The sequence below is a fragment of the Euwallacea similis genome, chromosome 1 (assembly GCF_039881205.1).
Source record: "Euwallacea similis isolate ESF13 chromosome 1, ESF131.1, whole genome shotgun sequence".
Taxonomy (NCBI): domain Eukaryota; kingdom Metazoa; phylum Arthropoda; class Insecta; order Coleoptera; family Curculionidae; genus Euwallacea; species Euwallacea similis.
The window spans coordinates 9,053,611-9,070,417 of NC_089609.1; the positions used below are offsets into that span (position 1 = coordinate 9,053,611).

The 16,807-nt window shown below is 34.9% G+C and overlaps 1 protein-coding gene across 1 annotated transcript in view; it reads right to left on the reverse strand.

Annotated features, from left to right (window-relative positions):
• Window positions 1–16,807, reverse strand: part of LOC136410376 (trace amine-associated receptor 8c) — a 51,229-nt gene that overhangs the window by 26,281 nt on the left and 8,141 nt on the right. Inside the window, exons 2-5 of the mRNA XM_066392514.1 lie at window positions 16,066–16,207; window positions 15,767–16,016; window positions 11,627–11,752; window positions 5,901–6,017 (exon numbers count right to left, since the gene is read on the reverse strand). Of these exons, the coding sequence (XP_066248611.1) occupies window positions 5,901–6,017; window positions 11,627–11,752; window positions 15,767–15,985 (462 nt within the window). The 5' untranslated portion in view covers window positions 15,986–16,016; window positions 16,066–16,207. The remainder of the gene's footprint in view (window positions 1–5,900; window positions 6,018–11,626; window positions 11,753–15,766; window positions 16,017–16,065; window positions 16,208–16,807) is intronic.

Here is a 16,807-nt window from a genome sequence, read left to right on the forward strand (position 1 = left end):
CCCTACCTTTTCTACTTAAAAAAGTTATACCTTATTGATGTCTCTAGAAGTAACGGTTTTTGAAAAATTCATTTAAATTACTTAAATTCTCATTTCTTCTACTTGTTGACGTGTAACAAGATACTTTTTATATATTGTTAAAAAAGTACAATAATAATATTAGAACAATTTAATACCGTAGTTGGTCTTTTATTAACATATCTACATAAGCTTCAAACGAATATTTTAACAATAACTAAAACAATTAAAAATTAAACATATTTTCCTGTGACAACAAATGCTCGACGTGTCCACCATTTACGTAGATACATTTTATAATTCTTTTGCAGAACAGCCTCTTTATTTTAAATAGAAATTGTTCATTCCGAAATAATGTTGCTGCATTTTGAATTTTGTTTAATAATCCTTTAGGTGTATTTATCGTATTTTGGTAAACCGAAGATTTCATGTAACCCCATATACAAAAGTCCATAGAATTGAAGTCGGGGCTCCGTGGAGGCCAGGGTATTTGAAATCCACGTCCTATACAACGATTTGCAAAACGTGTATTTAAGAAATCCCTTACTGGACGGGAAAAATGTGCGGGTGCGCCATCTTGCATAAAAAACATTACTTGTCTTAAATTCAGAGGCACATCATCAAGAAGGTTCCCTAATTCATTTTGGAGGAACTCTAAGTACAGAGGACCATTCAATTTAGATGGTAATACATACGATTCTACGAAATAGTTGTCAATAACCCCGCACCAAATATTTATTTTAAATTCGTACTGAAAGTGGAGTTCAGTAGTTAGGTGAGGGTTTTCTGTGTCCCATGCGTGTTTGTTACGGTAGTTAATTATACCTCGACGGGTAAAAATTGCCTCATCCGTAAAGAAAACCTTATTTAAAAACAGGAGATCTTTATTCTGGCGCATACGACCGAAGTTACAAAATTACAATCTCTCTTGCATATCGACTTTACATAAATTTTGTACCGGCGTAAAATGGTACGGATACAGTTTTTTTTCATGAAAAATTCGCACTACTGATTTTTGGCTTACTCCTGCACGTGCTGTCATACGCCTTGTACTTACCCATTTCCGAAGTATCGACAACGCCTTTTAGAATTTCTTCTTCTTGCTCTGGTGCAATAATTTTCGGGCGTCCAAGATTTTTTTTTATGTTGTAAGGAACCGGTCTCACCCAATCAATCGTAAATTCTTTTAAAAGTTTTAAAATTTTGTTTTAGTCAATTCGGATACATTTCGAAATAACGTTGAAAAGCTTAACGCCCGTTATAATCTTCCTGAGTGTATACACACAGCATATCTCTCATTTCACCATTAGAATAATTATTATGTCTCGGCATTTTAATTAAATTATAAATTTATTTGTATACTTTACAAACACAGTGCACTGAAACTGAAATTTTGTTTGATATATATGTGTTTTCATAAGTCATATCATTCATTTGTTATATCATAGACTACTAAGACGAAGTAACGACGTAATTACTTTAGTTATTGTTAAAATATTCGTTTGAAGTTTAAGTATATATGCTAATAGAAGACCAACTATGGTATTAAATTGTTTTAATATTATCTTTGTGCTTTTTTGACAATACAAAAAAATTATATTTTTACACGTCAACAAGTAGAAGAAATGAGAATTTAAGTAATTTAAATGAATTTCTCAAAAACCGTTACTTCTAGAGACATCAATAAGGTATAACTTTTTTAAGTAGAAAAGGTAGGGAAACAAATTTTATGAGTCCAAAATGACATACACCGTGGCATAAAAAAGTTTAAATGATTTAAATGACTCCTAATCGTCGATAAATTTGAATTTATTATCTCAAAAAACTCTTAAATAAAAAATTTGGTGAAATTAGCCCGAACTATATTTCAGAGATATTAGAGAAAATTTGATTTCATTTTTCAACTTTGGCACCCTGTATCTCAGTTGTTATCAACTTTTTGTATAACAGAAATTTAGCTAAATTGCATTATTTTTATGTCAAAAATCCATCATTGCTCTGTGTCCCATTACTTAAGATTCACCCTGTATATTGCTTCCGAGATTAATATAACCAGTGCGGCCACGTTATTTCGTCATAGATGACGTGCGAGACTTTTAGTTTGGCGTTAACTATAGAAAGTAAAATCTGATGTTGAAACAAAAGATGCATTCGCCATTTTGATTAGATTATAGCATTGCCGTCATAACTTTCATTGCGGTTTTCTTTACTTGAGGGATTTTTAAACTGAGATCCAAAAGCTCACATTTTATCTCTCAATCAACAAATCTTAGGGGTAAAAACCTAAGTCTTTAACCGAGCTGCCAGAGTAACTTATTACAAAGAAGTAAACGGAATCATTCTTTCAGGAGATATTAGGAATTAAGTATGAGAAGAAACTCTTGTAAAAAAGTTTCATAAATTTTTCAAGATTATACGTGTATTTTGCAGCCAATTATTAAACCTCTTAAATGTCCTGCAAAGATATTTCACCTCAACGTCCCTTTTTATCCGCGGACATCCATTAATAACCGAGAGAAGCAGCAATTCACTGAACTTTCGGTCCAAGAAAGTGGACATTCATATTAAAATAATCTCCCAAAGATAAAACTGTATGGATACCCACACCCTTATTTATCATCCATTGATTTATAAACGGCCGACTGGACCCAGTGACACCCGACGATTACAAAAAGCCAAAATGGTGGTTGATTTGTGGTGAAGAGAAGGGGGGTAAATGATCGTTTCATCTTTGTGTCTTCTCGTTGGTTTGAGATATTTTCGCAGTTTTTGTCACAGTTAAATGGAGCAGCTAAACATCATTTCCTGGTCCTACATTAGGGACACTATGACCCTTGGATGAAGGTAATACTCGAAGTAAGAAAATAATTGGGTTTTAATAAGGTTCAGCAGTCTTATTGACTCCTTCAACTTCGGCAACTGTAATCAATCATTAACCGGAAAATTAGGTTAACGACGTAAAATTGTTAGGGAAAATATCTTAAATGTTTTTCGCAATCGTTCCACCATGTCTTTGGCGTTTCCATGATGGATGATAAGATAATCGGTTTGGAAATGTGACCCTGAAGGATGTTGTTGACTTATATAGAAAATTGCGTTTGCGTATCATGAGAAAACCTAAAATTATCAAAATAAAATAGCAACATCGGTGCTAATTTATACATCAAACCAAATAATTCTCTATAGACTAATGATGTAAATTTCAGTTAAATATGCCCATTTATATAAAGCAAAATCGTTTAGCAACAATTAACTATTCATTAGTATTGAAAGTAATCGAATTTTAATGGAAGCTAAACATAATAAAACGGCCATGCACATTTCAATCTTTATTAATAGTTTCGATATGTGCAAATATCCATATGTTGGAAAACTTCAACGTTCTAGCTAACCCATGTTGATTTTCCCCTGAATTCCTATTTATATTCCAAATTAGGTAGGAATCTTTAGACTGATATTCCCTTTGAAGTCTAAAATTTCTCTGCAAACTACTTTTCCCAGAACATTCAAGGAGTAATAATAACTTATTAAGCAGGCAATTGCCCTAAGAATGTGGAATGAATTACAACATACCCTGGAAATTAATGGCGTAAGTTTTTGGTAGATTTCGCAACTTTGTTCGTCATTAATTATCAATGGTTTAAAAAGTCCCGATAACCTCCTATAAATCCCTGTCCGCTCACAACTTGCCTGTAAGGATTAACGACTATCTGCGCTCTTGAGATGGCCAATAAATATGTCTTGTAGTTTTTGTTGTTAAATTATAAGGAAACGTCTCTCCAGGGACAACGCGAGGCACAACAATGGGCAGCGATCAGGACAGAACAATGATAGATTATAAGACCCTTATTAGATCTATGCTAGAATCGATTTATGTATCTCTGGTTACCTGTATAAGGGCTGTTTCACGGTTAAAATACGCGATTCAATGATTAAATCTGAGAAAAATTATTTCTGATTTTGGTCTCTAACCTAAAGATGAATTCTGCAGCTAACAGCATCAAAATTGCGGTTCTTTGTTGGTATTTTCTGTGAGTGGATATTTTATGTTTTTTTTTTGTTAAAATTTAATGATTTTTAACGTCTATTCCCGCAAGTCGTGGTGAAGAAAATAATTGTAACTTTTGAATTATAAAAATATCAGGAGAGTAGTTGCGATTCAAAAGCAGTCATGATTTCTTTCAATTACACACTTTCAGATCGAGACTTTTTACATTTTGTAGTCTTTGTAAACCTGGCATGCCATTATACACTGCTAGACAAGAAATCCGAACAAGCTTATAACAACAGTCTTAGAAAACAATAATATAATTTTTTCTTTTTTTTTGACATAATTATATTAGAAAAAATTTAGGAAAAATGAAATACATGAAAAAATAAAAAAGAAAACATTTTAATTAAAAAATAACAAAAGAAACTAAATTAATAGTAACTTGAAGAAAAATTAAACTGCAATATGTCGTACGGTTCGATCATCTTGACTTAATGCAACAATTTGTGCCGCTATTTTGGGCTGCATTTTGTGAACTAATACGATAGACACTGTTTAACATATAGAATATCTTTGTTTATTTCAAAGAAATCTAAAAAAATGCTAAGAATGCAAAAAAACCGACCGAATATTGCTTTTTACACAGAAATCAATGTCTGAGATGATTCTGTTTACGTTACTTTTCTCAAATCAATTTTTCAAACGAATGCTAACAGCAATAATTTTAAAAAATACAGTAAAAGAATGTTGGATTGATGCTCTGTCTTATTTTAAAAGTACTTTACCATCCAATTTCATGTTTTTCTCTTTGAAAACTTAAATAATAAGCTTGTCCGGATTCTTTTGTCCAGCAGTACATACTCGTGATAATTTTGCAGGAAATAAAGTAAAGCTTATTCAGCTTCAATCTAACCGATAAACATGAAAAAATCAGAGACAAAGTTTCTGAATTTAACGGTGACGATTTGATCAATATATTGAATATACCGATGTTTTCATTGGAGGTTTCTACATATATGGCTGATATGGTAAAAATTCCCGTTTGCAGAGTAGAGTAATAAAAATGAACTATTTTACATGTATGCGGCAAAAGGTTTTATTAGACAAGGAATTATGACAAATGCGGCAAACTTTCCCTTTAACGCAAAACATTCCGCTATGAGCAGTAAAGTTTTAGCCCTGAAGCAATTGCAATTCCTAGGCTATCAAATTGCCTTTTTTAAGATTAATATTTTAATGAAAGACTTACAGTTATTAACCATTATCTCATTCTTTTGCGATTATAAAAGAAGTCTCTTACAGGATTTCTTCTGAGATAAAAGAACCAAGACAAATGACAACATCCCTGTCACACCGAATAGAGTGTTAAAAATATCCTTTTTTACCAAACATAATATTTCTCCTTCATCAATCTTACGGATATTATCTGGGATAATGTCACCGGAGATACATCAAGTCTTTCATACGGCAAGGTCAAGAACATCCCGGGAATAAGGAACTTTGCCAATATTTCTCCTATTTATATACCCTGAAATTCTCAAACAAGAAGTCTCTTTCAAACGTTTAAAACTCTAATGTCCGACTCTCTAGTTTTATATTCTGAAATTGCTTAACAGTTAAACCTTTCCGCATGAGCGCCCTCTCTGAATGGCCCTAAAGAAAGCGGAACTCCCTAATAACACTTTTATTAATGTCGTAGTTTCACCTGAATATTTAAGCTTGGAAATTCGAGTTAAGAAAACTGAAAACTTCCAAGCATGGTGCTGAAGTTAAAAGTCAGTACATCCACTTAATTTGTTTAATTTCAAATTCGCTTTGAATCGGTTTAGCAAGTTTTTGCAGTAAATTGGGTGACAGGAAAAGCCGTTTTAAAATGGGGGTGGAAACTTACCTTTCTGCTGGATTGTTTATGGTACTCTTGCGGATGCAACATGCAGTAGTAGCGATCCATTGCCATGCAGATAAGGATGACGGCGCTTTGCTGGCTTATTGCGCCCCTGAGTAATGCCTGTAATTGAACAAACACTCAACGATGGATTTAATTAACTAGTTCTATAATCTACAAATCAAAGAATTTGCTGTAATTTGTGTAAAGAAGGAAGGAGAAGTTCAGGTTAAAAAAAGTCCCGACTTCATTGTAAAGAAAGTTGCAGTTGGGCAAACTTGCAAAAACTCTTCTTAGGTCAATGGGAGTCCAAAGTTCATTATTAAACCATAATTTGATCTTTCAGCAAGAGTCGCTAAAAAGGAATAACTAAAAGAAACATGATGGAATCTTGCTATTATCACATTTACTTATTTATGTATTCAACTGACATTATTTAAGGATATTTTATATTTGAACATTTTGTACTTTTTGTAGAAATAACCTTCTCTTTCTTCACTTTGAAAGTCCCTCCTCTAACCGCGTAAGCATTTCTTCAGGAGGGGGGAAAAATCATTTCTCAAATTTTTTCTCTTCTCTGCTCCTCCTCCTCCTTGCTGTTCATTATCGTCAAGTCGTTATCGATACCCAGCATTTTTAATCCTTTATTAAAATCGTGGTATTGTTCTTGGTTAGTCGGATGTTGCAACTTAATTCCACAAAATATATTAGAACTATTGTGAATTCCTATAGTAAAGCCTTGCCAGAAAAGCCTTTATATTACCTAAAAGAGCGCGAAATTCTATTTTCAAGGAAATATTTTGCTAGGAAATTTTAGGTAAAAAAATGCATTTTTTTGAATCATAACTAAGCAAATGAAGTTTTAATGTTATAGAAATACAGGCAACCCTTACATTTTTTACATTTGACGAAACTTACTAGAAGAATCTGTTCGTTGCCGAAAAAACATGAAAATCTCTTTTTAAGAAGATCATTGGTAGGAAAATTTAAGATGTGGAGACTGCTTATTGCCGCACAATAACGGAGCAAAGGAAATTTACTAAAAATGTGGGGAAGTCTCCGAATTTCCGAGATGTACAAAGACTTATAAGAAGATTGTTTCAAATGTCAAAAAAAATCTTTCAGAAAATCAACGAAATACTGTAACTATAGAAGTAATATTCTCGAAGTTATTTCAACCTACTTCCTAAATAAAACCTACATCTTAAAGTCAAAAACTTAAACCATAACTAGCCCTTTATCGTATAATCGAACCCTAAATATCCCATAAACCCTACGCGAGGCTGTAAAATCCAATACAACATCATATTCTTGAGCTTCTTAGCTAATAAAGAAGCTTAAAAGCAATACACCGTTGTTGAAGCTCTTTCGAAATCGAAATAAACAAAAGTTTTCAATGAATAAATAAGAATTTGAGTTTATCTTGATTTAAAAACCGTTCAAGCTGCTGTTTAATGGAAGTCTGGCAAACGTTGCTCCCTTAATAAATAAGGTTATCTTGGCAAGCGTGCACCATACAAAACCGAAATTTAAATATTGCGCTTATGCTGCCAAGCAGCCCGTTTTGCTGGGAAATATTCTTCCATACTTTTAGACCAAATAATCTCAATTAACTCTTAATTGCTTGAAAGAGGTTTCAATTTCGTGTACAGGCATAATAATCTGGTTTATCGTGGAAGGGCTTGTTTTATCGCGCATACACGCGCATTAACACTCCTGAAATGGCAGTGATATATGCGAGCTTTAAAAATCCCTACTGTGCAGCTACTTTGTTCGCGTGTTCCCTAATGGTGAAGGTTGTAAATGAGAGGTATGCCCGAATTAACCAGAAAAGAGTGATTAATTTTGTAATTGCAATAAGTGGAATTTCTCATGGAATGTACGAAATAAAGTGCAAGAATTGCGTGTATTTGCCAACAGTGTAATTTAAGAATAGGACCTTTGAACATAGTCGGTTCTTTTTCATGTGACGTCGTGATGACACAAGCTTAATAAAAACGACATGCTGCACAATCTTTTGACTCCGGTTGGAACAGCTGTGTTCGAAATTTCACGCAAAAGTAAGATATCACGACTGTTAGTTTCACATTATAAGCTCTCGTAAGACAAATTAGGTAAAAATATGCCATTAAGCTTAAGAATGAATAATTCTCAAGAATTATTCATTCCTAGAGGGAAAAATGCAGGATGCTTCCTGAAGAAAAGTCCATATTTGCACGATCAAATTTATTTGATCAGGATTTGATTGTGTAGTCTACAAGGCGTATCTTGTTCCACGAAATTTAAATAGGCCTGTCAAAGCTTGACGTAATACCTCATCCGGTCTCCAATTTCATGCACTTCCCCCGTTTTATTCGAAAACTCCAATTTTCCTTTATTACCATACACCCTTACAAATGGCGCATTTTCTCTATTGTTACAGTTAAATTAGAGACGTCAGAGTTATTACATATACACCCTTCGACTTAATTCATTAGTTATGCCTCTCACATTTTCGTGCCAAGCTCTTTTAGTCTCTTTTATGGGGTTACGTGAGCAATGACTTAAAACAGAATGAAAATTAAGTGCCACTATAAAGGAGCAAATGGGGAAACAAACAATAAATTTGAGTGTGATACTGTCGGAATTTGTATTCGAGCATTTTAGGAAAGGTAGTTTCGAGGAGCAAACTTTTGAGATGGGTCCCAAGCAAATGACGAATACAAAGAAATTCTTTGATTAGGCCAGGAACTAAAAACTCCAAATAATTTGAGTTTAACCAAAAAATCCCCATTCACTAGTGCGGCTTAAAAACAAAATTTGGAACGTAGTCTACCCCTATTCTTGTGACGTCACATCGTCATATGCTTTGCAGAGAGGACACATAGCGCCGTTGTTATTTTAAGTCACTTTGAGTTCAGGAGAAATAGCTGCGTTTCAGATCACGTGCTAATATTACCTTTCTCATGAGCTGTATGAACTCAATTTTAAATTTATATTACGGACTGAAGGCACCCCCGCAATGCAAGTCGATAACGTTTTAAGGCAGTGAAATATATTCAGCTGTCATAACGTAAAATTCAATTATTTACGGCCCACTCGAGGGTGCTGATTAATGCTGTCTAATATCTCCATAGACAGTTATAGGGCCAATACTGCAGAACCATGTTTTCGGCTAATTTTCACTCTTCCTTTATTTAGTAGTGCGGAGCCGTGATAACGGTTCTATCGCCTTTGACGTCCCATTTCTGACGATTAACTTTGTGATTGATGACCATCCGTGGTGCCGGAATTCGGGCTATAACTTCTTATCTCATTCCTAAATCATAAGTTGCTACTCTGGCTTTTATTTAACTGTCAATTAGACACTGATTAACACAAGGATAACTAAAACAAAGAAACTTTGTCTTGAACTCTGAAACATATTCATCTAGCGCCCCCGATTCTTCATCCCTTTGGGAATATGGTATGTCATGCAGTTAGCTATTAACTTAACTGTCAGCTATGGGGATTTATCAACGCAAAGGGCGCGAATCTAGAGCAGACTCTGGTCAAAATAAATAGGGCGTGAGAACCGTAAAGCAGCACGATTCACGATACAGAACTGTAAATGGTTTAAAGTGATTTAATGCCAGTTAATTTTATGACTGAAATGCGTGGTTAAGATGGAGCTTCAGCTCCCAGTAATTAGGGCTCTGAAAATGGATTTTATCTGCGATTCGAAGATATCTCACAAATTTCAATGCGGAAGTAATAAAAATCGCAATTTTTCAGCTTGTATCCAATAAACATGCATCCGTAGCCGCGATTGCAATAAACCCTGTTCAAATAATGGCCCTCGCATATATCAGAAATGCAATTCAACTGACTTACGGATAACGTGGTTTATTTATTCTGTGACCATCAACATTCGGCAGAGCTCACATCCCATAAATCCCGCTATAGAAAAAAGCACACAATGTATTTAAATTCTTGCAATGATAACCATTGTCGTATAAACCAAATAACCGTTTTCAAACTGCGCCAAACTCTAAAATTTTCCTCTAACTTTCCCCGGGAAACAACCTTAATAACGTATGCCGGCTGCATTAAGGAATAAATAATGAGATTAGCGGTTATGAATGCATAGTGGTTGCAAGGTATATTCAAATTTCAAACACAACCAAACGGGGATCAAACGGCCTTTAATTAGCTTTTCCCTTTAATAAGATTAACCTTAATTTAATACCCGACTATTATGATCCGTAATACACCTCTTTGTATAGACAGATGGAGGAAATGAGTCCCGGCAATAATATCTTAGGATTCCTTCGTTTCCTAATAGTAAGGAATCCTTAAATGAATACATCCTCCGTATTTTTCCTATTTTTTTATTGTTGATATCTCAGGAGTTGGTGGAGTTATTGATCTTAAAGAACATATGAAATTCCGACGAAACTCAATTTTCCAGTGGCTGTGATTTGTCCTTACATCAAATGTGTTCGTTCTACGCTTCCGTTTCTCCACCAATCAGATCGCAAAATTCCTGTACTTATAAACCATATTTAGGCAATCTATTGTATTTTGGATGTTGTAATTTTCCAAAATGTTCTTTCCTTCAAAGCTATTTCAAGTGGGATTATTCACGACATCAAAAGCGTTCCATGTACGCTTCTGTTTCTCGACCAATCACGTTGTAAATTTCAATATTTTTAATGTATATTTAAAGTACTACTCTCAGTACTACTGAAGTTCTATACTACTGAAACTCGTTGATGCAGAAGATTTAATCTGAATTTTACAATTCTCCTAAATTTCTTTCTCGAAACTTATTTTATGGGGAGTTTTTCCAAATGCATTTGCTCTACGCTACTATTTCTCAACTAATCAATTCAAAAGAAATTCGGCATCTATAAAACCTACTTAATGGATTACTGCTACCGAAATTTGCTGGCGCGGGAGATTTATCAAACCATGGAAATAACCCTACAGAAAGTGGTCCCATCTAGAGGTAATGATTGCATTTGTGACCATTTAAAATGACTGCCTGTAATGAAGATATTATCTCCATTCAGAAGTAGTGATTATAGTCTCAAATTATTAAAAATAGCTCCGAAGCTGAGCTCAGTATTAGTTGACATTATCCAATATTTTCCAAACGAAAAGACACTTCAAAGACTTTTGAGACGTAGAAATTTAAAGACAGCGACATCGTGAGCACCAAAAGAGGCTGTATATAAGGCTAAAATTGGTCTCATCTAACTTGTAGAAATTCACGAATTTACGTATATTCTTGACAATATCGACTTGGAAAATCAATAAAAGGAACATAAGCCGACTCGAGTAGAACATTAATTCCAAATTCTCCCTATTTCGTCTTTTCTTGACTACGGCATGTTCAAAGTTACTCCCAAAATTACCGCCTTTATATGATTTTGGCATTGAAAATCAAGTAGTTAGAGAAAAATATGCATCCACTAGAAAAGAGGATTACTTCCGAATTAGCCTTTTTTTGACTAAAGCAAGTTTAAAAATGCACAGACTTTATTTAATGGAGCGAAAGTACTAAAATTTATAGACCTTCAGAGGGCATTTACCAAAATCACACTTTAATAGCCGCATTTTCAAAACCTCGAAATATATCTGACCATACTATATTCCACACAAATCTTTGAGGTAGGTAACTCTCTTCGGTCAAACGTCCAAATTCGAAGAGAGTATTAAGTGCCCTCTGCGATGAGTGGTTTTAAACTTAATCAAGTTTGGTAACTCACCTGAACTTGGCAGACAATTTCGGCATAGGGCCAGCAATTACGAAGGGACGACAGAATGGCGAAGGGTGTTACACATAAGCCCATAGCTAGGTCGTTGCAGGCGAGTGATGTTAGCAGGTAGCGAGGCTGGAAGGAAAAAAATATTACCAGTCTTGCAGGCAATTAAATTCAATTTTTCCAACCCTTTAGTTTTGCTGGAGGGTGGAATTAATTTGAACAATTTCGAGTTGCAGCTGGAGCGATCAACTTCAGCCGGAAATAACTTTTTATTGCTTCGCAATTTCTCAGAAAAATTGCGATTTCGTTGAGATTGCTGCTGCTAGTTAACCTAAGGAATGAAATAATTCCAATGTTGTCGCCTTGAATGTTCACACCTAATTTTGAAAATAAAATTACAAAAGTTTGGTAACTTTCCTCGCTGCGCTCGTTAAAGAGACCATCAAAGTTAAGGTTAATGTAAAATTGTTAATTTTCCGAGTAAGCAATGCTAATTTAAAGTTCAACCGAGGATTCAAGTGTCAAAAGCGCCTGCAACTAAGGCCCCTTTTTTTAAGAAATAAGCCAAAAAAAGTCCCTCATACTTTCCCTGTTCTGTAACATAAAAGTTAATTTTTATCGCTTTTGAACACCGCTTCCTCTGCCCGCTTTGCCCGACATAAATCTTCATAGAATTCCAGCACTTTACTGCACTTCTTAACTAGGAACTTGTTCTAGTGACGTTATTAGAGCTTTTGCGGTCTAGTTTCTTTTCATTGAGACGAGAATTCGGAATTTAAAGCTAAGAAAAAGTGCGCACTGAAGAAGCAATTATTGTCATCAAACGATCCCTTAGTCCTATAAACTTGCCATAATCATGCATCACCATAAACACTGAAGTTCATTTGTCCAGGGTCGTTAGAGGCCTGATTGAGGTACAAGCATAACTCCAACTCTATTATAGACGTTTACTTCCAAACAATGACCCCATTTCACTGCGAGGGTAATAATTCCCCTCTATAAATGAATATCCTGATTTTACGGGTGTGGATGAACGCGTTAGTATCCAAAAGCGTGTTCTGCTCAGAAGTAAAACTATACGAGGTATGAATGGATGCCAAACATTATTAGACAATTGAGTGTGAATGGGTTTTATAGTTTTAGATTCAAGGATTATCCAGGTCAAAATCAATAATCTATCTCCCCTACTGCAGTGTGCATTGGAATTATTTAATGTTTCCTTTTTCTTAAATACCCACATTAAATCAGTATTGTTCATGAAAGCAATTAAAATTCACCATATTAATTAATTTTTAAAATGACGGCTCTTCGTGTACCATTTGTTTTTCAAGATGCTAAAGAGTGACGTGCATGTTTTAAAAAAAAGCTACACGCAACGTTACTATTCATGTAATTTCTTTTTGGATTTTTAATGGATGCCGCAGACAATCACATAAATCAAAATAATAAGTATTTAGACAAGGCTTAGTTGTGCTCCTTATGTATTTCTGTTAAATTTAACACCTAATGAAGCATTTGCAAGTGGCAGCACGGCAATTTATAAAATGGGGACCTGGCGCGTCAATAACATGTAAATTGTTTATTACATATCATTACAAATTTAATGTACAATCCTGAAATGTTTGTCAATTGTAAAGAATACAAGGAATTCCGAAATCGTAAAAATTCCACTTTTACGTTTTTAAAGTAATTATGATTTTTTAAAATTATATATAATAAAATAGACACCTTCGAATGGGGATTTTCTTTCAAAGTCGATCAAGTTGTGCCCAAGATTTTTAACGTCCAATCCTGCAAATTTTGGCGAAGAAAATAATTAGAACTCTTAAATTACAACATGAGAGACGTAGTTGTGTTAGACACTTTCAGAATGAGGCTTTTCCATCTTTTATATCCTTTGAAAATCCCACAATGTAACATGCAACTTTTGAAAAAAAGCTACACGCAACGTTGTCATTCATGTAATTCCTTTTTGAAGAGAATCCAAATTACTTGATTAGAAGCATTAATCATTATTAAATTTGTATATGAGTACTACGTGACAAAGAAAGGTAAACACCCATTAAAAACCATTTTATTTTGATAATTTTTTGCATGTTGACTTATCTTAAAAAAAGAAAGAAATGATCAAAATTTCAAGTTTATCTGTTAATTTTTTTTTAGTTTCCATGGGTCGTTCCTTAAAAAAATAAAATTTTGTTTAAACATTTTTGTTCACATTTGCATCGCAACTTTTGTGAAGTGTGTTGCAATCGGTCATAATTTTTACTCATTATGCCTAGAGTGCGTAGAATTGAACAGATCCGTCAGCTTAGTGACTTTGAGAGGGGGCGGATTGTTGGGTTGCGCGAAGCAGGTCTGTCGGTCAGAGAAGTGTCTAGAAGAACTAACAGATCCTTAGGAACCATAGTGCGGTGTTACCAGGCGTGGACTCAGGAAGGCCGTGGGCACAGAGCCAGAGGCACTGGGCGACTCAGAGGAACCACAGAGCGCGAAGATCGTCGATTGCGACTTTTGGCTCTTAGAGACCGATGTAGCAGCAGTCGAGCTATTGCAAATCAGTGGTTTGAAGAACATGGGAATAGGGTTGGTATGCGTACAGTATATCGCCGAATACGAAGTTTTGGCCTTTTGTCCTATCGTCCGCATTGGGTGCTGCCTCTCACTCGCGAACATCGATCTAACCGCTTACAATGGTGTAGAGAGAAGATTCAGTGGAACCAAGAATGGACTCAGGTGATCTTTAGTGATGAATCCCACTTCTGTCTGGGGATGAACGACGGTCGGGCAAGGGTGAGAAGGCGACGGGGTGAAAGGCGAGATCCACAATTTGACAGAGAGCGTCATGTCCACCGTACTGTAGGCGTTATGGTATGGGGTGCTATCGCATATGGTAGCAGGTCACCCCTAGTTTTCATTAGAGGCAACATGACTGCCTAACGCTATATCCAAGAAGTGTTGGAGCCATATGTGATTCCATATTTTCGAACTATCCCGAACGCTATTTTCCAGCAAGACAATGCTAGACCTCATGTTGCTAGGCAAACAATAACGTTCATGGATCAACATCAAATCAACCGTTTACCCTGGCCACCTCGATCGCCGGATCTGTCTCCTATTGAACATGTCTGGGACATGATTGGCCGCAGACTGTTGAATTTACAGCACCCTCCACAGACTTTAGCAGCCCTTACTCATGAAGTTCAGATTGCCTAGAATGAGATACCTCAAGAAGACATTGACAATCTTATTAGATCCGAGCCCAGGCGTATCAATGAGTGTATAAGGAACCGCGGATGCTCAACACACTATTGGAAAAAAAAATGAAGTTCTTCCTCTGATCTTGCTAAAAATGTAATCATTGAATAAGTATGTGGTACTGAACACGTATAAAAAAAATTATCAAAATAAAATTATCTTTAATGGGTGTTTACCTTTCTTTGTCACGCAGTATATAAGTACCTTAATATAAAGGAAATATTTTCTAGATATTTTCAAATTCCACGATTTCGATTAACATAAAAAATGGCAGTTCTACATATAGCATTTGTTTTTCAAGACGCTAAAGACTGACGTCCATCTTTGCGAACAAAAGCTGCTCACAACGTTGCTATTTCTGTGATCTAAACGGATTTCGAATTTAAGTAAAATGATTGAAAACTTTTGACTTGAACTGTCGTTACTCTAGGTAATAAAATCAACAAGGAGTGGCTATATTCTATATGCATTTCGGTAAAATTTTATTACCTTTCTAAACAAAAATTGTGAATGACAGTAGAATAAATTTGGAACTTTATATATAATTGTTTCCTGAAATGGCATCACCGATTTCGAAATTTTTATCTGAGTTTGAGAATTTTTATCATTTGGTTTACATGGTTAAAGACGCACTGTTGCCTAATGACTTATTAAAATAATTATTATGAAAAAACAAGGAACTCACTAAGCTCAAATAATTATTGAGAGATATTGTTTTCAGTGTTGGAATTTCCATATTCCCAAAAATATAAAATTATAAATGATTAATTTATCTCTCGTGCAGATACCAATCGATAAACTGTTATATAATTAATTTCTTGAATTGGGAGCAAAGTGAAAAATTAAAACTTTTACCATCTCATAAAACAAAAATATTATTCTTACCTGAGAATGAATATACTTCGAATATCGTCGACTATTAATCACTGATATGAATAAAACATTGGCGAAAAGAATTCCAAAAGTGAGCATCAAAACCACAAAGGACTGGATCACATCACCAGCGGAAACAATAGTCCAAAAGGTGGTGTTCTGGTATCTAGGATGGTTGCAGCTGCTATTGGAAAACGATGGAGGTACCAAGACGGTGGGCTTGGTAACCATGTTACTTAGGGCATTATGCTGAATTTGAATACTGAAAGAACTCTTTTTAGCTAAAATTCTCAACAATCCCAATTACTTACCTAGCGAGGCTTATACCAATCCATGAAAGTCTTCAACTTTGGAATTTGCTACTGGAAAGGACAAAGTTTCCCTATGAGGGCGTTTCCATGTAGCCAATTTGATGCTCGTATTGCTGGCGAATTTCGTTCATTTATGGGATTCCTGAAACAATTATTAGTTTGTACCAATTTAACGCAGATCGTAATCTAACTGATCAAGTTAGCGATACAATGTACTAACTAGCTCCTATAACGCATCTGAAAGTTAAAACTGGCATTTAATATGTGGGATTTCATTAAAGCCCATGTTTCATTTAATAAGCTTCGTTAAATAAATTGGTAAATATTCCGTTCACTAGGTAGAAATTTTCACATAGGAAATTGAAAATTCTGTTTTTCTGCAGGTACTTCAAATAGCAACTCAAATTAGGTGTAATTGGGTAAGCCTGGTCGGTCAAAGCGGTAATGAGTGTAATTTATATGCATATAGGTTTTATGAACCCTGATGTGCACGTCACATTCAGGATTCATTGCTGATATGTTCATATACATCAGGTTTAAGGAGTTCGCTGGAAGGATCTTTAAGACTTCCCTTCACCGCCACCTTTTCTGTAAGCTAACAGGGGCATCAGGACACATCGAAGTGCCAAAAAAGTTTTATCCCCACATATATTCCATAAATCCTTTAATATTTTACTCATCTCTTTAGTTTTTGTAGGGAATAAACTCCCCGGTAGAATTGTGCTTTTAGGCTGAGATATAT